Source organism: Orcinus orca, chromosome 2 (assembly GCF_937001465.1).
Source record: "Orcinus orca chromosome 2, mOrcOrc1.1, whole genome shotgun sequence".
Classification (NCBI taxonomy): Eukaryota; Metazoa; Chordata; class Mammalia; order Artiodactyla; family Delphinidae; genus Orcinus; species Orcinus orca.
The window spans coordinates 7,906,581-7,931,780 of NC_064560.1; the positions used below are offsets into that span (position 1 = coordinate 7,906,581).

The window sequence follows — 25,200 nt, forward strand, 5'->3', positions numbered from 1 at the left end:
GCAAGGATAACTGGGGGTCACACTGAAGGATTCAGATTAAGCTTCATTTATTTTCTTTGCCAGGCTGGTCATGGAGGAGAACTGTTCAGTGAAGCCCAGGACAGGGCCCAACTAGGCAAAGGAAGCTTGAAACAGAGAGAGAGGGAGAAATGGGGAAGGAAAAATTCATCTGCCTACCAAGCTCCCTACAGTGCTACCTACTGTTTCTTCCAAATGCTGTAGCAGGAGGGAACGTCTGTCCAAAGATGGATAATACCAACCGTGCATAGCATCAGTGCAAACCTTAGTTCCAAGCAAGAGAAACCTAAAGTGTCCTGCACGGGGACCTGTCAGTAATCCCGTGGGGCCTGGGCACGTGAGGTCTGGTGACTCCACGTTCTGTCCTTAGGGATATTGGGTTTCGTGTTTGGCCTAAATTCCAGCCATTTTCAAACAGAAAATTATGGCTGTCAGCAGTATTTCTGTTTGCATAGCCTCAGTCACAGCTTACTCTAATAAGACGTGACATGAATCACGCAGGTTAGACGAGTTAGGAGCTAATGGAAATGGTGCTGGAATGTTGAAGAAAGACAGAGCTTCCCTCCCTCCTGCTGGAGGAATTTTCCAAATTGGTTAGGAATGTGTTGTCTTCACGTGTGTGTTTGGGTCAATCTCTGCCTATTTACTCTCTCATCCGTTTTACATGACAGTCGTTAAAAACTCCAAATGTCATTCAAGGCTCCAGCTCAGGGCTGGTGTGGGGTGATGCCGGGTGTGGGGAAGGTAGGAGAGGTCAGGGCAGGAAAGTCTCTCTCTGGGACTGGCAGGTATTTAAACCCAATCTTGTCCTTGCAGGGTTCCTGTGGGTTCCTTGAAGACCCTGCCCTGACCCCTTTCTCACTGCTGGGGATTTCTCACTGGGGTTCCCGGGCACAGGTGATACCTCTTAACATCCTCGACCCCAGTACCAGTGTGTCGGGGGTTAGTGGTCCCCACACCGACGGTTCTCCAGCACCAGCCGGCTGTCTTACAGTTCAGCTCAGTTCTGACACTGTCTACCCAAAGACGGCATTGGATCCCACAGGTTGAGGGCTCAGTCCTACAAGACCTCCCTGCCCCGACTTCAGACGCCAGCTGTAAGTCCAGGTCATCACCTGAGCTTCTGACCAGATGGCTACAAATCAGACCCCCTTTGGGGGCTTTGATTCCTTTGCTAGAGTAACTCCCAGAACTCAGAAACATTTTAGTTACTAAATTACCAGTTGATTATTAATGCATATAACTCAGGAACAGCCAGATGGAAGAGAAGCATAGAGCAAGGTGTGAGTGCACCAGTCTCCCCCAAATCTCCAACCCAGAAGCTCTCCAACCCCCAGACTCTTGGGATCCTTAGGGAGGCTTCATTACATCATTGATTACATCATTGATTACATCATCAGTCACTGGAGACTGATTCAACCTCCAGCCCCTCTCCCCTCCCCAGAGGTCAGTGGGGTAGGACTGAAAGTTCCAGCCCTCCAATCACAGGCTTGGTTCCTCTGAACCAAGCCCCATCCTTAGGTGTCCTAGGGACTTGCTAAAAGTCACCCGTGAACATAACAAAAGGCACCTGTTAGGAAATTCCAAGGGTTTTAAGAGCTCTGTGCCGGGAAAGCAGGCTAAGACCAAATGTATATTTTTGATTATAGATCACAATATTCTACTCTCTCCCAGCTGGCCATGTAAAGTCTTCGCCCCCAGCCTCTGTCAGCCGCCCTCCACACAGCACACTGAGCACCTAGGATGAACCAAGGCGATGGGATGGGATGGGATGGGACTTAACTTCCCCTCCCTTTGCTGCCGGCGGCGGCGGCTCCACTGGGTCCCTTTCCCCGTATCCCTCCCCGCGGGCGCCTCACAGCCCCTCTCCCCGGGCCTGAGGTGAGGGGCCAGCGGCCCCCCCTTCTGCCTCTTCCCCCTGCCCGGACAGCCTGCAGGGCGAGGTCACCTGAGGGCTTCACACCCTCCCTCGCAAGCCCTGGAGCAGGGGTAGGCGAAGCTGGCCCCTGCTGCCTTGAAACCGCCAATAAAACCGAGAAAGAGCCCTTTCACATCCTGCCTAACTGACAAGAAATAGTGGCTCGAGATGGACTTCAGGAGAAGCATCTCATCTGTCCGCTTTCTGTTGTCTTCATTTCCCTAATATAAGCCATATTCCGCCTTTCACCAGAGAAAGAGTGAAAATGAACAGAAAGGCCAGAGATGGCGTTCTTCAGATTGATTCTGTCCTTCTTTCCCGAAGGGCGCTTCAGCTCAGCCTCCCAACACTTCTCAGCTCTCTGCCCTTTGACCCTGACCCCAGGCTCACAGGGACCTCAGGCTGCCCTCTGACCCTGGAGCTTCATTATGGTAGCCCTCCCCCTCTCCTTCAGCGTGCCCTCAGTCACCTCCCCCAGCCGACACCTCTGTGTCCTTTGACCCCTTCTCACGTTCTGCCGAATGAACAAAATCAAGCAGTGCGAGTGAGCTGACTGGTGCGGGTGAGTTAGTCTGCGGTGAGACAGGCATCCACGTGGACCCGCCAAGGGCCGAAAAGATTAGCCTCCCCGATGGTCGCTGCGGGCCCTGGGCCAGCAGCTGGAATGAGCATTTGGTTCTGGTAGGCCAGGCTCACTCTGGGCAGGAGGGTGCGATGACCGGTCCCCATTTCTGTTGCCAGCGTCCTCCCAGGAGGTCACCCGCCTTCCGCAGGGCTGCCTAGCAGGCGCCAGCACGGTCAGCCGTCCGACATGGGGGTCAGCGCTCGCACCCGTGCACACGTCACCCCGTGGAACCTTCCCTCTCCTTCCCACCAGCACTGGCGTCAGCAGAGGCTTTGCCCCTGACCGGCCATCATCCCCAGCCCCCTCTTTCCCCTCCTGCTATCCCTGACCATTTGATTGGATACAGCTTGCTTTGGTGTGTGAAGACCATTGATTTTCCTGAAGCACGGCTCCATCGACTCCTATGCATTTTCATTCCAGGGTTCGAATGTGAACACTTTCACTGAGACTGGAAGGAAATATTCAAAACGAACAAATACAAAGCTTCACCAGGGACTTCCCTGGCGGTCCATTGGTTAAAGACTTCGCCTTCCAATGTAGGGGGTGTGGGTTCGATCCCCGGTTGGGGAGCTAAGATGCCGCGTGTCTCGTGGCCAAAAAACCGAAACGTAAAACGGAAGCAATATTGTAGCAAATTCAATGAAGACTTTAAAAATGGTCCACGTTAAAAAAAAAATCTTTAAAGAAAAAGCTCCACCAGCCTTGAGTGGGTGCTGGCCTGCCAGAGTCATCAGAAGCAGCAGCTTCAGGGACTCGAGAAGAGAGGTGCGTCTTCCCCACGTCACCTCCCAGCAGCCTTCATTGACACCCCGACCCGGCAGCATCCTCCCGGCCTGTCCCGTGCCCATTAGGCTATTCCCTTGATGCACAGGGAACCCTGTCATCCACCACCCTGGTAAAAACATTCTCTCTTTAAGTAATACACTCCCTCGCTGCTCTCCCCAGGGGCTTGGTTCCAGCACCCCTGCCGATGCCAACACCTGTGGATGCTCGTGTCCCTGATAGTTGGCCCTCTGTATCTGCAGGTTCCACGTCTGCAGGTTCCCCCAACAACGGATCAAAACCTCTATCCATGGTTGAATCTATGGTTGCAGAACCCACGGGTGGAGAGGACTGGCCGCACTCCACTCCGAGGGCTTAGCTCCAGGGACGTCAAAGCGGCGGTTCCGGAGGCTCTAGCAGCTGCTCAATATAACGCCATTTCCTGTATTGCAGTTCTCTCTTTTTCAAAGACAGTGGTCTTTCCATTTACCTGATGGGCCCCATGGACACATCTCCTTTCTAAATTTCCAAAGTGCTGTCATCTGATAAAGTCCTCAGTGGCAGGTGAGAGTACAAGGGACCAAGTCAGGCCCCGAGGTCACCCAGATTGACTTTGGCTTTCGTCTTAGCTCTGACAGTTCTAACTGTGCTACCTTGGTCAACTTACTAACCCTCTCCGGGCCGCGGTTTCATCACTTGTAAAACATGGATAATGGAACTAATTCCGCCATGGAGTCAGCCCTCGGTGACCTTCCGCCATGTTGCCTGGCAACTGCTGGGTACTCAGTAAGCCTAAGTTACCCTCGCCTCTCCTAAAGTGGTCATATCCGCTTAGGTATGGGTGCATGTCCCCTCCCAAGAAACATATTTGTATTGTAACAGTGTAACAGTGGTCTTCTGGAAATAGTTTAGACTCAATAATCAATTTAAAATGTGTAAATCTCAAACACCCACAGCAAGACCATCAGAAAGATTGTTTTGCACAAGCTGAACTTTGAGAGCCTTCAAACCTCTCTGAGGAGGTGTCCACCTACTCTATGGGGACTGGGGAGGGCTCTCTATTAGCTGGGAGGAGGCGCCAGTGCTGATATGAGAAATGATCCTGGTCTCCACACCCCCAGGGTAGGGAATGGGGGTAGAATGAGTGGGGCTCAAATGTGTGGGAGTCTGGCCAACGGTTATTTTTGTTTCCATTAACATTCTCTTCTATATGTATTTTAACTTTAATCAAAGGCATATGTTTTTGTTTTATTTGCACTTAGTTCATCAAAGTGTCCCTTATGATCTGAACTATGCCACGAAGCCTTGAGCTCTTCAGCGAAACACTCATTAATACCCCTGGGAAACAGGAAGTTGCATTTAGTCAAATATAAATAAATCCAGCTCCCAGGGGCTTTGCCCTGGCCTGGGTCAGGAAAGAGACGGTGACTTCTCAGTTGATCTGACCCACGGCCCCCTCTCGAACTGCACTTGCAAACAGAATCCTAGAGCTTTGGACAGATAAGGGTTTAGAAAATGTGCCTATCCTTTGTTCAAAACCATTATGGAATCGAACGGGGTTTTATAAAGGAAAGAGAGTCTATCGATCTGGCCAAGCTATTGGGTAGCATTCCAGACGTATTTCCACGGGGCAGTGCAGAAAGGAAGTGAGAAAGAGGAAGCAGGGTCTGCAAGCCTAAGCCACCTCGCCAAAGACTCTGCAGGTCATGCTGGAGAAATTTCCATCTTCCCCTGTCTCACCCCTTCCCTCTCACCCTTTCACAACTCTCAACGGCACATATGGAACCCATTACGAACAAAGCCCGATTGTTGTATATTTGGAATTTCCCACATCAACTTGATGCTTTCTTTAACTGCCTCTTAATGTGTGTCTGAGTTGGGTGCCCAGACCCACGTCTCCATCCTCCCACCCCACCGCAAGGAGCACCCTGCTTCTAAGCGTCTTTTTCCTGATTCATTTTCGAGCAGTGTAGAATTCCACTTTTTTTCCTCTGCCCCCCCCCCCAACGCCCACTTCCCATCAGACTCTTAGAATAAACAGAACTTTCTTTTCCGTTGTTTTCAATAAACGGGTCTGTAGAGAATAAATAAAAGCTGGTTCCCAAAGCATAAGAGTGATATTAGGCAAACACCCAAAAGCATGGGATTTTTTTACAAAGGAAATGGCATCCCTTTCATAAAACCCCAGAACAGAGCAAAGCAGCGGAGGCAGAAATACGTTAAAAAGAAAAAAACTAAACTACCTCCAACCCTGGAAGCCCCTTACTTGTTTTCTCTTTTGAGTAATTTTCTCTGCTGTAGAAACAAGCAGATTTAGGGAGGAGTAGAGATGGGAGCAGTTGCACAAGTGAGCGATATATCGGAAACAAAACCTTACAGGACACTTAAATTTTTAGAGCATGTGTACCAGCAGTCTGAGAAGCTTGTCCAGTGTGGAATTATACCATCTGATTAGAGAAGAATAGACAAATGCGATGGGTGAATCTGAGCATAGACAGTCCTTTTCAGAGCCTTGTAAAATCAAACATAATTTCTTCATGTTTATTGGCACACATAAAAATCAATGCTCTGTAACACAAACATTTAAATGAGGAGATGCCAAATGCAAGTCTGTCTGGTATATTTGATTTGATTCATCTGAACCATGGGATACAAACATTTTCTCCTTTCTTCCCTCACACTTCCTCTTTGTCGACGCCATTCATATATATAATTAACTGTATGCCTACATTTATTTTCTATCCGTTGGAAAGCAGGAAGGAAAAAATATGCCTGTCTGATGCTCAGGGTCATACTTATAATTTATGACTGCGAAGAGCGTTTCCCCACCAAGTCCCCACTGTGTTATGTCACTGCCCTTCAAATATTTTTCCTGTGTCCAGAAGAGAGTGAAATCAGAATGCAGGATTGCACATTAATCTCTACACCAGATGGTAATATTCCAAATAGTCTTTTTAAGGTGAGCATGTGACCTACTGTATGGCCAAGGGGCTTTGGAGTCACGTGATGGAATGAATAATACGTCTGATAGGGCTTCGATTAGACAACTGACCTGGTTACCGTCTGCAGCCACGAGAAGCAAAGTTGACATTTCTGGATCACTCTCCCCAGAAGCGTCATTTGCCCACCCCTACGACGTGCAGACTCACCGAGGGACTGACTGACAGGCAGGGGCAGACAGGAGGAAGCTGGGCTGCGCTGCGGGAGACGCGCTGAAGTTGCAGAACTTGGGCTCTTTTTCTTCTTTCCCCATCCCCCCACCTCCTGACACACCACATCTTGGCTCATCGGTCGGAAGAAAAAAAACTCTTTCAGTTATTTGATATTTGGGAAACCTCCAGGAGTTTCCCAGTTTTGAGGACGCCTCCGTCTCTCCCTTGGCTGGGAACACGCGCGCGCGTGCACACACACACACACACACACACACACACACACACACTCACCCACGGCTCTACACCATGGTGGTTCAGGCTGCAGTGGCTCCGAATAGATCCCAGAGACTTTTACTGAAAATTCCTTATGGATCTCTGAGAAGACGCAGCGTGGAGAGGGTAAGCGACGTGGCGGGCTGTTTGTTCTTCCCCTGAGCAGTTGCTCCAAAGAAAGGGAGAGGTTTCTTTTCGTCGTACATAGCATCCCTTCTGGTAGTCATGTTTTCCTGAAAAATTCAAATTCCTGCGACTGGAGAATACTATGGCATATGTAATTTTTTTTCTTTGTAGATAATGATGAGAAATTTGAAACAAATGTTGGTCGGCTGTGCATGGGGGTTGGGACTGTTAGAGATGAAACATAAGAGAAAAGATTGGGGTAGGGACTCTGCCCTCTGGAAAGAGCATGGACGATGAGAGTGCTCGCTGAGAAAAGCTTCGGGCTGCAAAACCTGTTTTCCTCTCCGTTTAGTGAAACAGATTCACTGGTGCAGCAGGGCTGCCAATTTCCTTTCCTCTGCTGAGTAACAGTGTCTGCAAAGGAGGTGATGATGACAAGGGGCTGTGACGCTTTGAGGGTTTCAATGATGCACCTGGTTGATTAAAATCCCCTCTGTTGTTTAGTTGTGGTTGTACTGTTTCAAATACCTTGCTGTCATTTGGGGTTTTTTACCATTATGGATTGTGGCTCTCTGTTCATTTTCTGAAAACATACTTACTTTACGGTAGCACCTGGCAGAGAAGGTGCTGTAAAACAATAACAGGGATTTGTCCTCCTCCGGAGTGACTAATGTAGTTTGGGGGATGACGGTAGTTAATGCCAATCTGATCGTCCTCAGGACGTTGGGCTCATTCACGTGGGGACAGCGCCTGTACTCACGCAGGGGTGGAATGGTTTGCGGGTCTCAGAAACCCCCAAAGCCCCTGTTTGCATGGTGGCGGATCCCTCTGTGGGCTGTGGATGTCTGCTTAGACATTTTAGGTTAAGGTGTAATCTAAAATCAATAAGGCAGAGAGCCTCACAAACCTGCTGTCGTGATAGATGAGCGACCTGCCGCGTCTTATAAAGGGGAAGGCATTTAATTCAAGCGACTCTTTCTGGTTTGTATACTGACTACTCGGTGATTTTTAAATTTACGGAGAACGTGAGTCAAGCTTTAAAACCACGAGGGGCTTTAAAACTATCGAGGTTTCCAGGTGGGGTTGACCTCCTGACGTCTGATGAGTTACATTTTGTTCTGCCATTTGAGTAGTAATGGAAGAAACTTCTCTTCCTATTCTGGCCGTGTGTAGGTCTTTCTTCTGAGACATATTTCTTGGGCTCCATGTCAGGGTCATCAGCTAAAATGTATTCAGGGCTAACGCGTGCTCCCTTTTATACCAAGAGTTTTACAGTATAGGACCAACTGTTAGAGCAAAATTTGCAAATTGATCATTATGTTTACAAATGTAGCTTATCTTGAATGTGATTTTAGGTTCCGGTGAAATTTTTTTTTTCCTGTATGGTAACTAAGTTTATATAATACGTTCGGTTCACAAAAACTCCCTTGGAAATGTGAGTTGCCCGTACTGGAGTTGCACCACGTGACAAAACTAAGGAGAGAATTACCCTGCACATTTGCACAAATAGTCCAGAGTAACCTATTTAACCATTAGAATCTCCAGATGGCTGTTTCATGAATCATGTATGTTTCATAAATCCAGATGTATTCACGTACCATTTCCGTTATTCGTTTAAGAAGAACTGACAGTATATGAGCACAGTGTCAGATACAGAACCTGTCTGTTGTTGTATGTGCTGGTGTATACTCACATTCAAGACACAGACCTATGTCCTGTCCTTGGGCACACACCAGTGTCTTAGGAGTCTGATCTGAAAACGTCTAGGCCCTTAAGAGAAGCACGTCCATCGCTGGAGCATCAGATGTCCTGTTAATCTTCATTGCCAGCTGTGAAGTGGTGGGGCTGAGACAGCATCACTCACAAGAAGAGGCCCCTTGCGTTCCTATGAGGCTACCCTCTCAGCCTCCACCATGGGGAAGAGTGAGACTAATTGGAACATGTGACGTCATGTCGATTTCAATTGGATATTTTGTGCCATCGCTGGTTTTATGACAACTTTCACAATCAGCGTCATCTATTTATATAAAATGGGGGGCAGGAAAGGTGAGAAATGTCATCTGCTTTCAGGGCAGACACTGAGAAGCAGCGTTCTTTTCTTAGGACTCCCTGAATTAAAAGCAGCAACAGTTTTCTCAGTTACGTCTGCAGCCTAGAGTGCGCCAGACATCCGAGTGATTCCTATGGTCTCGTGATATTTAATGATGGTAAGACCTCGCATTTCTATAACACCTTCGCCCCAATGCACTTTCTTATCTGTTACCTCCCTTTACGATCGTGAGCTGCTAATGAGGCACAGAGAATGGGGATTATTACCCTTGTCCTGTATGAACAGGGAAACCAAGGCATGTGGAGGTTTAATCTTCTGTCCGGGGACATACAGTCAAGGACAGAGCAGGACCTCAAACTAGAGACCTGGTATCTTACATCCCTGCCATTGAGCCAGTTGTTTCATCACCTTTGCTCCCTGAGGGAGCTTCAACATTGCAGCCTGGCCCTGAGAAATGGGTTATAGCCAACCTGTCACTAGTACTTCACAGGAAAGGAAACTTACCAAAGGCAGAGATGCTGACGACCAAAGAGAAGAACTCATGACCTAGCACACTGACAGTCATGGGCCCTTACGTGTCCAGGATTAAGCAATGGCTTCTGTTTTCCAACTGCCTGGAAGTTGAGCAGAAAAAACAGAAATGCACCTTTCTAACTCTGCTGCTTAGACAGCCGTCAAATCCTGATTACAACATACTCAGGCTGGTTGACCAAGCCTGGTTCTTGTTCATATGTTTTCACAGACAACCATCAACCAACCCATCACCATACTAGGCACGGCAGAAAAAGAAATCTAAGATGCCATGTTTGGAGAAAGGAGATCTGAGGTTTATATAAATGAAACTGTTATAAGTCAATACAATAGGGCTCTAATCCAGCTCCAGAATAAGTAATGAAGGTGATTCAGGTGCAACAGGAGGCAGCCAAGTGGGGTGGAAAGGGTGGGGCTTGCAGCCACACTGTCCCAGGAAACAAGAGCCTCACTGCCCACTAGTTGTGTGACTTTGGCAGTGACTCGGGCTTTCTCAGCCTGGTTTATTCATCTGCACTGTCTATCCTTGAGGACGGTTATTAAGGCTTAGAGGTGATGTGTGTAAGGCCCTACCATGATACATGGCGTGCAGAGAGAAGGTAATCATTAATGACGGGCATATTTTTAAAATTTATTTTATTGAAGTATAGTTGATTTACAGTGCTGTGTTCATTTCTACTGTACAGCAAAGTGACTCAGTTATATATTTTTATATATATAACTTTTTATATTAAAAATAGATATTTTTTCCATATTCTTTTCCATTATGGTTTATCACAGGGTATTGAATATAGTTCCCTGTGCTATACAGTAGGACCTTGTTGTTTATCCATTTTCTATATAAGAGTTTGCGTCTGCTAATCCCAAACTCCCAATCCATCCCTCTCCCACCCCACCCCTTGGCAACCACAAGTCTGTCCTCTATGTCTGTGTATCTGTTTCTGTTTCATAGATAGGTTCATTTGTGTCATATTTTAGATTCCACGTATAAGTGATATTATATGGTATTTGTCTTTCTTTTTCTGACTTACTTCACTTAGTGTGATAATCTCCAGGTCCATCCATGTTCCTGCAAATGGCATTATTTCATTCTTTTTTATGGCTGAGTAGTATTCCATTGTATATATGTACCACATCTTCTTTACCCATTCATCTGTCGATGGACATTTAAGTTGTTTCCATGTCTTGACTATTGTAAATAGTGCTATGAACATAGGGGTGCACGTATCTTTTCAAATTATAGTTTTGTCCAGATAAATGCCCAGGAGTGGAATAGCTGGATCATATGGTAGTTCTATTTTTAATTTTCTGAGGAACCTCCATACTGTTTTCCATAGTGGCTGCACCAATTTCCATTTGATAGGCATATTTTTGAAGTTTGACTTTGAGTAGAGGAACACTTGGCTTGTATTTTTAATAACCAGTAGCCTTTTACATACATTCTTAGTCACACTTACTGTCACCCAAAGATGTCCTTTAAGGGATATTCACCCAATAAAGCCAAGACAGAAGTATTTCCTGGTGATAACATCCCTTGAACCCCCAATTTTATGTAAGACATAAAAAATAGAGTGTTTCAAATTCATTGTACACCAGTGCCAAGTAAGTAAACTTACTCAAGCCCAGGTACTTCAGTAGGGTCTTTTCCTTCTCGAGCTGGTAAGGTAAAAATGAACTTCAGGGAAAATTCTAAGAATGTAAGAACATAACATATAAATGAGTTAAGGAGAGAGCAAAGGTGGACCTTTTAGGGGGGATTTTGCTTTAGCGATGGGGAGAATGTTGTATTAAGTTTCTATGACCCTACAATATGAGGAAATTGTTTCACATTGGAGATTACCGTTATAGGTCAAAAACCTGGGAGTAAGCGGGCCAAGCTGTATGTGGCCCAGCACACACTGTTTTAGTGTGTGTGTTTATTAAGGATGCCCACCTCCCCACTGATTTATCCTCTCTGTCATCCAGACCCACGTATCCTGGGTCCGGATGACCCAGGGTGGACCGGACGTCTCTCTTCTCTTGAGGCTCTCAATCCCTCATATTCAGCATGTTCAAGGTGGAATTCATGATCTTACCCACAGTCCTGCTCCAATTCCTTCCACACCACCAGCCGTCTAAGCACCCACGTGAGAACCCAGGCCTCTTCCCTGCCTCTTCTCTTTCCCTGGGGTCCGCCATCTAATCACGTCTAACTCCTCCTTCCCATTTCTTGGTTCAGGCCTCCATCATCTTCCACTTGTCTACTTAAAATCCCTGCCTCAAGATAAGTACAAATGTCTAAACATAATTATAAGGCCCTCCGTAATCGGGACGCTGCTACCCTCTCCAGCTGGTCTTTCCCCATCCTTTCCCCCAGGTATCGTACACTCCAGCCATACTGAACACATCTGCAGTTCCTCCAAACTACCATGCTGTCCCTTGCCACAGGGCCTTTGCTTGTGCTTCTGTAGGCTTGACACACACTGCATCCTCCCTCCGCCTCCTTGACTTCCGATTCACACACTTCTGCCTAAAGATAACATCCTGTCGGAAGCCTTTCCAGGTACCCACCCCCTCCCCAAGTATGAATAACGGCTCTTCCTTCCTTCAGGCTCTCAAAGCTCTCTGTATCTCCCTTACAATAACACAAATGACACTGCATTGAATCTGCCTGCTGCCTGTTTCCTCCACACCCATGATGACAAGCTCCTTGAGGGCAGGGAACACATTTCGGCCCCTGGTTCCTAGCAGGAGGGCGAAACATTCGTTAGATGAGAGAATGATTGAAATCTGAAAGTTGCTAGAAACTTCCCTCAGGGAGAAAATCTGGGAAGAGGATCAGAATGAAAACATAAACAGGAACAGCCTCACATCTTATGTTAAATGACCACCAGCCCCAGTTTTGCTGGTGGAAAATGTGTCCACACTTACATGTTAATACAGACTGAGGAGACAAATGCTTTTCTCCTGTTTATTCTGAAATCTGAGACATATCTTGAAGGGGAACAATGTGTGTATGTGAACAACGAATCAGATTCATTATATGTCTCTTCACAGAGTAATAGGAATTGGACACTTTTCTTGAAAAAAATAAATAAGAAAGCATTCTCTTTTACCACAGTTACTTAAATATCTAAGTAAAAGGGGTTTTTGTTTTGGTTTGGTTTGGGTTTTTTTTTGTCCTGGAAAGACTGAATTGGTGTGGTATTTCTGGAGCAGTATTTTTAACACAGTGTAAATTAAACCTTTTTGCACCCACATTATTCATTATTTGACGTGTTATTCCAGGTTGACGTGTGGCCTGTCTATTATTTTGCAAACCGTTACATTATCACAGCTGCTAAGCTGCATAACTTAGAAATTCAGAATACAACAGAGTCTCTGTCGTGGAGTGTGTGGTGCTTACATTCTGATGTATTCATGCAGGGAAGTGTGAGACTTTACCAGAAACACATACAGCAGACGGCTTTTAGTGGATGTGTATTACCATGGAAAGCAGACAGCCCAGAAACGGTTCAGACAGATCAGTGTATTTATCCACACATATTATTATCCAACCCCCTCATCCTGCATAGGTTTTATCCTTTCTATAAATATACACCTCTCTGGAGGAGAAAGAACACGCACTATATCAGGGACTCCAATTCTCAGGTTCACGGGCTGCATTGAAGGCCGTGTTCTCCACATTGATTAGTCCCGTGTGATTTTAAGTGACCCCCAGATTGGTGCACCAACCTTTATTTTATTTCTCACAGCAGCTCATGTCAAGTTAAACCAATGACTTCTCATCCTGGCCAGAATGAGATGGCATAATGGAAAGGCTGTCCCTCTACTGGGTACCACTCCAGGGTTCTCATTCCTCAGGCTGGTGGGGAAAGCAGGACTGGAAATCTCTCTTGAAATGGTCAAGACTCCCAGGAACCTCACCATCCTGCCCCGAACTACAGCTCTCAAGCTCAGCATGAAACTAGGTGATGGCTTCCCTCTTTAGACTACTCATCCCCAGGTCCTGCATCCTTCTTAGGACTCTCTTTAATGTCTTGGGTCAGATGACATCACTCATCCTACAGCAGTGCTTCTCAACCTTGGCTTCACTCTGGAAGCACCTGGGAAGCTTTAAAAATCCCAACACCCAAGCTGTACCCCAAACCAATGAATGTCAGCATCTCTGGAGAAGGGACCCAGGCATCATCAGTAGTTAAGCGCCCACTGATTCTACTGTGTGGCCACATTGACAACCACTGCCCCAAGGGGAGACTGTTGCCAAGATGGATTGTCTGGGCAAGATGCTAGCTTAAAGAAATTAGCTAATTCCTGTGCTTTCTGGTGTCTTCACATAAAAAGGAAATAAAGGAGTCAGTTGTGTTGGATTTTTAGTCAAGAGTGGCATTCTCAATAGGAAAAAAAAAACTTCATCTTTTGAAAGTGTGTTCATATACCTGGGACATCCTATGAAGTGTCCAACACTTTGAGGTCACTTTCCGGATAGTTGAACACAGCCTTCTGAAGTCATAGTGGCTAGTACCATACAGGACTTCCTTTTAGATAATTTGAGATCAGAAACACCCAATCCAGCTAATCTAGCAAAGTTCTTCTCCACTGGAGCAGGGACAAAGCCCCTTCCGGGTGTATTTCAACCCACCATCTTGCAGCCACGTTCATAAAATCAATCCTGTATTCGCAGGACCCTCTCTGTAGGTATTTTGAAAGCAGATCTCTTATAAATTGCTCTAGCAGAGTGAATGCCATCCACCTGTGTGATATAAGAGTTTCTTTGAACACATAGTTGAAAACAATCCACTTTTATTTGTACTGATTTATCAGTGCGCCTCTGAGAACGATAGCATCTTATGTGTAGGAAGCAGTACAGGAGAAACTCTGCCATGCGGGGGGATCTATGTTTTCTAATCTGGGAGTGGATGAATCACATCTGTGGATTTTTCATTCTTTTTTCTTTTCCCTTCCTGGTCACTCAATTACTAACTGCTTCAAAGGACTTGATCAGTTTTTCTACTAAGTCCCAGAGCCTAGAGCCATGCCTAGCACATATATAGCGTGATTATACATTTATTGAATGAATGCGAATAGATGAATGAAAAGAATGTTTTTATGGTCATAAACTCAAACAGAATTGTCACTCAAAGAATAGGGTTGCGAAGTGCCTGCATTTCTTATGCCGATAAATATTTGTGTCACTATCAGTTCTAACAAAGTGACTCAGTTTAGGATGCTAGGTCTTCTTGGTAGAGAACTTGCTCATGAAAAACTTCTTGTTCTACTCAATACTCAGTAATGACCTATATGAGAAAAGAATCTAAAAAAGAGTGGGAAAAAGAAAGAAAAACTTCTTGAAACCTTCTACACAATTAACCCTTCTGAGTATGTGGGCAGCCGTTTTCCTTCCCAGTCAGAATCTGTGTGTATATTTCAAGATAGTCCATAAATACGCCCCTGATCATTTTCCTCCACTGCCTGCTGAGTTTTCTCAAACGTGCCAAGGTCACATTTCCACATGGATAGGTTGCTTCCAAATGGTTCTTCCCGTCCCTCTATTGGAACATTAATCAGGAAAGCCAATGAGGCTTTTAAAAGTATATTAATCATTTCTAGAAAACATGGTTCAACTTCAATTTAAAAAAATCAGTCTCAGAAGATAAATACCCCAGAGAATCTAATATCTAGGACCCAGCACTCTATTTTTTAATTCTACAGATTTTTATTTAATACCTACTGCATGCCAGGCAGTGTTGTAGGCCCAGGGGCTGTAACAGAATCTCTGCTTTCATGCTGCGGTGGGCCTCCCTTTTACGCTGGCGTGGAACCTGCAGATACAGGAGGTTGAAGTACTGTGTACCGTGCCACTTTATAGAGGAGACTTGAGCATCCGTGGACCTGGGTCTCTGCGAGGGTCTTGAAACTAATCCCCCGCAGATACCCAGGGATGACTGTACTGGGTGCTAAGGCCTTTAGGGAAATACACAGCAGGAGAAGGAGGGAGGAGAGGAGGGTGGGCTGCATTTCCTACGATGTGGCTCTCTGTTAAAGTGGTATCGGAGGTGAGGCTTGAAGAAGTAAAAGGGAGCAGGGCATGTGCAGCCATCTGGGGGGAGAACACGCCGGGCAGAGGACGCTTCACATGCACGGGTGTGAGGCAAGAGCACACCTGATGGATCTGAGGAGTAAAGGGGGGCGGGCCGGGGGTAAGCGGCGAGGAGCAGCGGACAGGGAAGCGTTAGGGGCCCGTGTGACAGAGGGCTGCTCAGGCCATGATAAGGAGGACTTCGGGGTTTTACTCTGAGCAGGACAGAAGGAGATGAGTGGTTTGGGGAAAGAAGGATGACCTCAGCTGACAGGTTTTAAAGGAGTCCCTGCAGCTACTAGGCTGATAGGCAACGAGGCATGGAAGCAGGCGACTCATTAGGTCATGAGTGTAAGAATCCTGATGAGAAGTGCTAACTCTGGAGGTGGTGAGAAATGAATGGATCCTGGATTGGTCTGCAGTGTAGAATTGACAGGATTGGCTGATGGATTGGGTGATAGGGAAAGAGGAACCAAGAAGGGGAATCCCCATCCTGAGCAGCTGGAGAGTGGAGTTGCCGCTGAGATGGGGAGCACTGCAGAGATGGGGAGCACTGCGGGACCCACTTGGGGTGATGACAGCAGGGCCGGGGAGATGAGGGGTTCTGCTTGGATGTGTTAAACTTGAGATGATAGTTAAAAATGCAAACGGAGGATGTTAAAAACACGTTTGGTGTTTAGGCAAGAGTCTGGACTGGAGATATAAATGTGGACGGTAACCAGGGGGATGACAGAGCTGACTTATCCCAGGCTCTGAAGAGCTGACCGTGTACATCTCTTCCTAACGCCACATGCAGTGACCACATGTGGGCAGGTTGAAATGCGCAGTGATGGGAGAATTTACACCGTGGAAACTGGCAAACATTACAAATCAGGGCTTTTTTTTTTCTGGGGAGTCAATGGTTGAACATTTTCTGGTATACCCTTGGAGGATAGTGTTAATAGCCACAAGACTAGGTGATGTTACCTGGCTGGTGGCACAAAGAAATATCACAGGGCTGGACCCAAGTTTAGAGATCATTTCCAGGAGGAGGAACCAGCAAAGAAAGACAAATAAGTGCGTCCAGTGAGGTGCAAAGAGAATTGAAGAGAAATTCTCAGAAGGGAACGTTGGACTGTCCAATGCTGCTGGTAATCAAGTGCGATACGGACTAAGAAATCATCTGATCGCTGTGTCATGAAAGAGCTTGTGTGCAAGCTGTGTGCGTCAGAATCACCCGGGATCACTTTGTCATAAAGCGGAAACTAACACACCATTGTAAAGCAATTATACTCCAGTAAAGACGTTAAAAAAATAAGAAGAATCACCCGTGTGTTCTCTAAACCCATAGATGCAGAGTCTCTCCCCAAACATACTGAATCTGAACCTCTGAGGGTTATAACATGGACTAAAATTTGAGAATGGTACCGGAAGTATAGCTTTCCAGAAAAGAAAAAAAAAAAAAGGCACCAGTGAGGTAGAGAAAGGAGCACAGCATAGGGAGGGGGAAATAATGGAGACAGGAAAAGGAAGAAACTCTCAGGACGATTCTTACTCAGCCTGAGGTCAGTCCTGGAACGAGCAAGTAGACACCAGGATAAGGAATAATGGGTGAAAGTTATGACAACCAAGGCCAGTAGCAAATCTTCTTCCCTACAGCATCCTAGAAACTCAGTGCTCCTGTTTTAAACAGCCCCCCTCAACTTAAACCACTGTGTCAGAAAAATAAAACTGCAATCAGTCCCTTAGAGCTAGTCCAGCGGAAAGAAAAAGGCAAGAGAGAAGATGAAAGACAGACTTCAACATCTTACGTTGATCACCTGCGTCAAAAGCCAGTACCCCACCGCTCCGCCTTAGCTTTCCTGAGATCTCTCTGAAGAAAACCTCTTTTCTTTTGCTTTGTTTTGTTCTGTTTCGCTTCTGAAAATATTTTAAAAATGGGTTGCTGCTATTGTGTGTCAGAGCTTCATAACCCACCCGAGTCCCAGAATAGATTTAGAAAGTATAATTTAGGGCTGAGCCAGCTACGAAATGCCTGAAACCAGCAGGTCCTGATTTGAACCCTGAATGTTGGGGTTTAGACCTGGTCTGTAAAAGCAAATGGATTTGGATCGAACTGCAAGAAATCACGGCTTTGACATCAGGTTCTGAATCACTGGGTTTTCGTGGTGTTTCTTACAGAAGAAAATCTTGGTCTTATCTGCCAGTTGGGCTGAAGGACGGTAACAGCCTTTAGTAATGGGAACATAGCCCTTTATGTGAATCCCGTCAATCAAAGGGTTTCCACCTGGGACAACTGAGAATATCCACCCAGTCAGCACTTGCATAGCTCCCTTCCCCACCCCCTTTCATCTTCCTTTTAGGAACGTCAAATTCGGACTAGTGAAAGGGAAGCTTTAAAAGCAGACGTGTTGTGAGTCCCTCCCGCGATTCCAGGCTGATGTTGGAGAATTAGGCTATTTCATTTTCCAAGCAGAATCAGGTGTGTCTGGGTATGGACGAGCTCAGAGCCCAGTGCCCCGAGAAAGCTCTTCATCTCCTCGCCTGCACTGCCGTGTTGCACAGCCAGGTCCATCCACGTAGGCAGCAATGCGGGCGCCAGGTTTTACAATCCTTCTCGTTAAAATGTCAACCTAAGGGAAGAATGAGGAAGGGGAACACACACCCCCCCCCATGCTGCTGTGTCCCAGCTTTGGGTTTTCAAGCATCAGAGCATTTAGGGAGAGGGGCTACAACAGAAAGAAAAAACTCCTCTGGAAACACACAAGGGGTACTCGTTGATTCGAAATCAGCAGCATAGAATGATATGCTCACACCAGGGCCCCCGGATGGCAGCTCTGTCCTCCTCCTGAGGGCCTCTCCCAGGGAACAGGAGCCAGGGTCCCCAGGCCACACACCATCCCATTCCATCACCTGGGGGCAGGGGGGCGGGGTGTGGTGAATACCAAAATCCTGCAGCATTTGGCTTGGCCAGAGTCCTTTTTTTTTTTTATGTTTATTTTATGTATTTATTTTTGTCTGCGTTGGGTCTTTATTGCTGCACACGGGCTTTCTCTAGTTGCGGTGAGCGGGGGCTACTCTTCGTTGTGGTGTGCGGGCTTCTCATTGCAGTGGCTTCTCTTGTTGCGGAGCACAGGCTCTAGGCATGCGGGCTTCAGTAGTTGTGGCTTGCGGGCTTCAGTAGTTGTGGCTTGCGGGCTTCAGTAGTTGTGGCATGCAGGCTCAGTAGTTGTGGCTCACAGGCTCTAGAGTGCAGGCTCGGTAGTTGTGGCACACGGGCTTAGTTGCTCCGCGGCATGTGGGATCTTCCCGGACCAGGGCTCGAACCCATGTCCCCTGCATTGGCAGGCGGATTCTTAACCACTGCGCCACCAGGGAAGCCCCAGAGTCCGTTCTTAATCATCTTAATAGTCCTTATTTCTAGCACAATCCCTGGACGTGTGTTTTGAGGTTCCCTCTGAAGAGCCCAACAGCAAATGAAGTCTCTCCGGGACTCTGTGACTTCCTTTTTCCTTCAGTCAAATGGCCTTAAGGTGGCATGAGAGAAACACATATCGCGTGTCTTAGAATAGGGCCTGTGCAGGGCAACACTCTTCTTTCTCCTTCCGAGACTCACCCATCAGAAATTGGCTGTTTTCAAGAGTTAATATCCATCTCCTGTGGTACCCTTAGGACCTCATCCTTCATCTTAATCCTGGGCTGCCTCTATTCATGCTCGTCATCCTTATAAAATCGGGCCCTACACAGGCATTATAACTCAGATGACTACAGGAGTCAAGCAGGTCAAATACATGGAGGTCAGGAAGGAAAGCTGTACCTTGCAAACTGGAGATCTCGTATCTTAGCAAATGAACACCTACTACTCAGCTTCACCACGGGGAAACTGGGACTGGTGTTCCTGCATCTTCTGATTTTTCAAAGGGACATCTTTACGCAATTTTCTTATAAGTAAGAAAATATATATATGTGTGTGTGAGAAAGAGATGAAATATCTCAATTTTTATATGCTGGCAACAAATCCAAGCTTAAAGAAAAACACCGCATGCCAAAGAAAGCATGTTTACAGGCTACATTTGGCCCACAAGATGCCAGTGTTCAACTTCTACAATGAAATGAGCACGGTTCCACCCCAAATATCTATGTATTCTCTCTTCCCAGTCTTGAATATCATAAAAGGGAGACATCGCGATACAAAAATGAATCTTGTTGTAGATCCTCAGGCCCTCCAGCTGGCATCCTAATCCTACTGCTAAATCAGAATTTTAAAGAAAACTCTTCTGATAGATCAAATGCAAATTTTAAAATACATTGAAATAAATTGAATGCATGTCCTCCAGCTATAGGGAATAGGAAGACAGCATCCTGTTTGCTGAGTGCGTGGCTTGTTACCCAGGAAGAGGAACAGCACTGAAGAAGTTACTGAACCTACGATCTAACTGTGACCTGATAGGGCATCTAAGTGTCAGCACATTCTTTTGCTTTTGGCAAATGTTCTCCGGTATCAAAGTGGACCGTATCAAACAGTTTCATCCAATGAAGCAATTGCTCCATCACCTCGAGGTTTACTTAGCTACTAACACATATTTACAGACCAGCAGTGTGTGGTCTTACCCCAAACCAGACATTGCACAAGAGCCAAAATGAGGTCCTTTTATGATCCAGGTGTTTGGCCGGTAACAACGGAACTAAAAATTTTTTCATTTTCAATCATCTCTTTCATGCTCGATGGAGGAGAATTCTGGGGTCTCGGCCAAGTCCTTGAGCAAGAGCTTGAATGGATTCACAGTTCCTTTGCTGATGAAAGCATTGGCTCGACCCACAGGAATTCTTGATCTTACCAGGATGTCAAGGTAGAGTGGTGCTCCAATGGGGGGACGATACAAGGCATGCTTCTCAACTATCCCTTCTGAGTGGCAGCTCTCACTTGGACCCACAGCAGAGATGTATCTCTTTAGTTTTAATCTCAGAATATCTTCATTTCTACCTCTTGCTGGAGGAGGCCACTGTGAAATGCCTGCCCTCCAGCACTTAACCAAAGCCTTCCTAGGGACATCTGACACCTAAGAGAGGCAGATCAAGGGATGTGGTAGCTATTCATTACCAATCCTTTTTACTTTATTCTTATGAAGTTAAATAATCAAATATCAATATTCCTGGACCATATGTTCTCAGCTGCCGGCTGAGATTCTTTTATTGAGTTAAGATTTAACTCGTCCTTATTGAAGGCTGATATCCTTCTCTTTAATCATGCAGCACCCCATTCTGGGCCTGAACTCGGGCCAAGAGAGCTAGGACTTGGGCGGGCCATGGAGTGGGGTGGGCAGGATTTATAGAATATAAAACCAAGGCAAGGAATGAGAGTTTGCCGGTGGCAGGAATCCCTAAAACAAGCCCCATGGATAGGTTAATGGGTCCTGAGTGCGAAAGGGTTGGCTTCAGCTGGAGAAATCTGGAATGACATGGTCGATGGAGACCAGAGAAATTAGAGGAGAAGAAGTAGGTTCAGAGCAAAGGTAGGAGGAAGAGTCTGGAGGAATCTCTGATCCGCTTACAGAGCCGAGGGCAATGTCTGGGCACAGCCCGGGCTGTGGACAGGCAGAGAGTGAGTAAGGTGCCACCCTGCTTAGAAAGCCAACAGAAGAAATGTCGGTAAAAATGCTTCTGAGCCTTTTTCAAAATGACAGAAATAATGTTCCTTGTGCTTTTCAGTATTCCTTCTATAAAGTCCATCCTGTTCGTTCCTTTTGGAGCTAATAAGACGTATGTGAGTCCTCTCTATTACCTTTTTTACCTTTGCCGCCAGGAAACTCAGAGCTAAAGTTGGGGCCCAACTTGCTTGTTCTAGCTGCCTTTTCACATTATCTCATCCTTTTAACTCATTTTTGTCCTTTTCTTTTTTTCTATCTCACAGTGTCCTTAATTTCCTAGTTTACCCTTATATTCCATATATACAGCTGACTCTTGAACAATCCAGGGGTTAGGGGAGCCAATTCTTGGCACAGTGGAAAATCCACGTGTAATTTATAGTTAGTCATCCAGATCTGCGGTTCCTTTCTATTCACAATTCCTCCGCCTCTAAGATTCCACATCTGTGGATTCCATCATCCGCAGGTTGTGTAGTACTGTAATATGACTACTGAAAAAAGTCCACATATAAGGGGGCCCACACAGTCCAAACCGTGTTGTGAAAGGGTCTGCTGTCTATTTATGTGCATTTATTTTGCTCCCTGCCAAGCAGCGTGGAGTCCTGTAACTTTCCCTTCTGTTTGGGTTAGATTCCGTAAGGGAAACCAACACAGTGGGAAGAGAGTCGACTGGGAGTAAAAGTAGAACAAAGCATCCTGCTTCCCTTCTCTTGGCAGGGCTAATGGTCCCAACAGGTGTGTCCAAAATGCTGCCAGGTAAGCCGAGCCCTGGGAACTTCGTGCTCCGAACAAGGCAGTGCTTTTTCCCAGAAGGAAATGAATTCGTTTGGAATGTCTGGTCCTGAAAAACAGAGCCCTTCCATTGTGTACTGTGTGGACTCAGCAACTTAGTGCAGCTCCTTGGTGGCAGCTGGAGGGATGCTCTGGGGAAGATCAGAGAATACACTCTAGACGGTATCCCCAGGGGAGGAGCAGAGGTGCACATCCTCATTCTGAATCTCCGTGTCTGACGCCCACCTTCCATACAGGCTGCAGCTCTGCCTGAGGATGGTTCTTCTGTAGAGTCCTAACTTGTGCTGAGGGCCGAAAAGAGAGGTGTTTCTGCTTTTAAGTTCCCACCGGGACGCTGGAAGCCTCCGTTTTGTCCTTTTCACCCTCCGCTTCTTTTTTCTCTTCCTTTCTAAATTTTGCTGTCAGCGTGCTCTGCTGTAAATGATCAGATGCACAAATAACAATAGCTTCCTGGGAAAGCTTTGCTGCTGCAGGTGCTGGGTCAGTGCCAAGCAGAGGAGGAAACCCCAGAACACAGTTTCAGGGAAACCGCAGCATTCAGATCGCAGTTTCGGGAGAATTGTTTGATTTCCATGAGGGACGCTGGCTCAGTATCCGCCGTGAAACCTGGCTCCAATGTCTCCTCTTTGGGTGGTGGGGGGACTTGCGCCCCACCCCACCCCCGATACCTTGGCTTTCTTGTTTTATTTGTTTAATGTTTAAGAACAGTTCATTACCAGAATCTAGTCTCTGATCTTGGCGTTCCTGGGAACAAAGATGAAAACAAAAGCTGGGAGGTGATGAGGCTTCAGTGGTCAGGTTTACTCCGAGAGGAAGAAGTAACACATCCCAAATGCTGGCTCCGGTACTCAGCAGCTTTTTGAGAATTTCTGACCTTGAAATATAAGATGTCACTGTCCTGGGGCTTGTCCACCTTGCCGGGCTATCAGAATGCCCACTGCTCAGCTGACTGTCAAGGAAGCAAGATATCGCTCCCTGATGGCTAAGACATCCGGCCAAGAAGCTCTGGCAAAGGAAGGTCTCCTGAGCGCACTTCCTTCCATCCTGCAGTCAATTAACGGGGTCAGCCGGGGTCAAGGAGCAAATATCAAGTGACACATTTTCTTCCCCCCTTCCCTAGTACGTCCCCCAACTCGGCCCCCAGGGAGAGAGGGGGCAGAAATGCAGGGACTAGATGGTCGCACCAGGCCAGGCCCCTCAGAAAGGAGAGGAAAGCATCCTCCTGCGGTTTTTCAGGCACCACGTCCTCTTCTCCCCTCTCTTCCCTCTGCAGATTGATCTCAGGTCTTCGAGAAAATAACCAGGAGCCAATTCAGACAGAAAGGCAGTTGCTGAAACCCACGAGATCTTGACCAGATAGACAACAATGTACATTTATTCAATGAGCTCCTACTTTGTGCCTTACAGATAATTTCTCCTTTAACCCCCAAACAGTCCCATGAGGCAGGCTTCCGTGTGCATCCCCACTTTACAGAGGAAGGAGACAGAACAGAGAGAGATGAAATCATTTGCCCAGGGTCCCACAACCGCCAGCACTGGCAGGTCCGGGGTTTGAATCCAGGCAGAGACCTCTCCGGAGGGAATCTGATTGGGGTCTAATCTGGAAGGAGGGCCCGAGCTTCAGAGAAGAGTGTCCTCGAGGAAGGAATGAGGGTTGCTAGATTCAGCAAATGAGAATACAGATGCGCAGTTACATTTGAGTTTCAGATTAACAGCAAACAAATAGTGCTTTAGTGGTAGGTCTGTCTCACGTTGTTTATCTGAAATTCAAATTCAGCTGGGTGTCCTGTATTTTGTCTGGTAGCTCTGACTATAGGGCCACTTTTGTTTCTCTTTGCCTCGTCTTTCTCGCATATTAAGTGTGCTATCAGCCTGCTCTCTTTGATTTTTCCTATGTCCTTTGGTGCTTCTGCACGTAATCTTGCTTCAGAATCACTTGTTAGCAGTGACCTAATACTGCCTGAGTATCCGTAACATGCCAGGGCTTAGATGTTGTTCAGGAAGTGCTGGCCTGTGTCTTCTGGGACAGTAGGTGTTAGGATACAAACATTAGGCATCCTTGCTTCCCCCAAAGAAGTAGAAGTAACTGCTGGTGCAGGTGGGAGGTGCCACTAGGGGGCCGAGAAGCCTTAGATAACTCACCCCTGACTCAGCCAGAGGAGTTCCGCTTCTAAGATATTTGTGTTTCCACCCACAGTTTCATTTGGGCAAAGATTTCCAGTTATAGAAGATCACCCTTCTAGGCTGTTCTGCTCTAAAGCAGCACTGCTCCAACATCAATGGACAAAGGAATCATCTGGGGATCTTGTCAAAGGCAGATTCTGATTCAGCAGCTCTGGGGTAGGGTCTGGGAGCCTGCATTTCTAATAGGCTCCCAAATAGTGCGGATGCACTAACATGTCTACAGAGGACATTTTCAGTACCTCGTGTCCTAACTGATGTACGTGGACATAGATTTGTTTCCCCATCTTTGTTTCACATGTCATCTATCTGTCCTCTGTCAATCCGTGTCTGTCTGTCTATCCATCTAGCAATCTATCATCTTTACCATGACTATTTTATACAAATGTTTGGTCAAGATCAGTGTGAATGTCACTAACCCATTTTTTTTTTTTTCTATTATACCATTTACTGATGATGGAATTACACTAGAAATCAATCCCAACAAAAGAACCTTCTTGAATAGAGTCATTTTCTAAGTGAAACAGTGCTTTGAAACGTAACGTGTAAGAGACTCAACTATGTCATCAGGGAAGCCCTTGGTTTTGTGTAGACACCTCAGCTGGGTCTCTCACAGGTTTTACTCCATAGCACATCCATGAATTGGTGTGTGTGTGTAATACCCGTATCTGTGAATGAGGAACCGTATTTTAGACGGGCTTCTTGGAATAGATTTTCTCATATTGAGATGCAGGAAAGAAAGGAGTTATCTTTGGTCAGTGGGTTAGTGACATTCACACCGATCTTGCCCACTCAATGAGCAGTGAAATCCGCATGGTGCCAGGGGGTCGTAAGAGCAAAAGAAAGGGACACAGCACATTGAGATGTTCCTTTCTGAAAAGTATTCCTTCCTGGGATACTGTGGGTTCTTAAATATCTAATCCACTCGGAAATAGCCCCTCCCGCCTTGATGTCCAATCAAGGTCAGAGAGTCCACTATGAGAATTTTACATTTGCCAAATTTGGAAGTCCAACAGACCTGAAACAATTCTGGTGCTTCAAAAGTCTTTAACCCCTGCATGACCAAATGGGAATCTTTATGGGTTATGCA

At 46.4% G+C, this 25,200-nt stretch overlaps 1 protein-coding gene across 6 annotated transcripts in view; it reads left to right on the top strand.

Annotated features, from left to right (window-relative positions):
• FRMD4A (FERM domain containing 4A) overlaps nucleotides 1–25,200 on the top strand; it is a 638,605-nt gene that overhangs the window by 300,425 nt on the left and 312,980 nt on the right. The window contains exon 1 of one of the 6 annotated variants that reach the window (XM_049705591.1): nucleotides 6,761–6,874. The exons of 4 other annotated variants lie outside the window; for them this stretch is intronic. In XM_049705591.1, coding sequence (XP_049561548.1) covers nucleotides 6,782–6,874 — 93 coding nt within the window. In that variant the 5' untranslated portion in view covers nucleotides 6,761–6,781. Of the gene's footprint in view, nucleotides 1–6,760; nucleotides 6,875–25,200 lie in introns of those variants that run through there. One more of the 6 variants, XM_049705589.1, reaches the window with a different exon arrangement.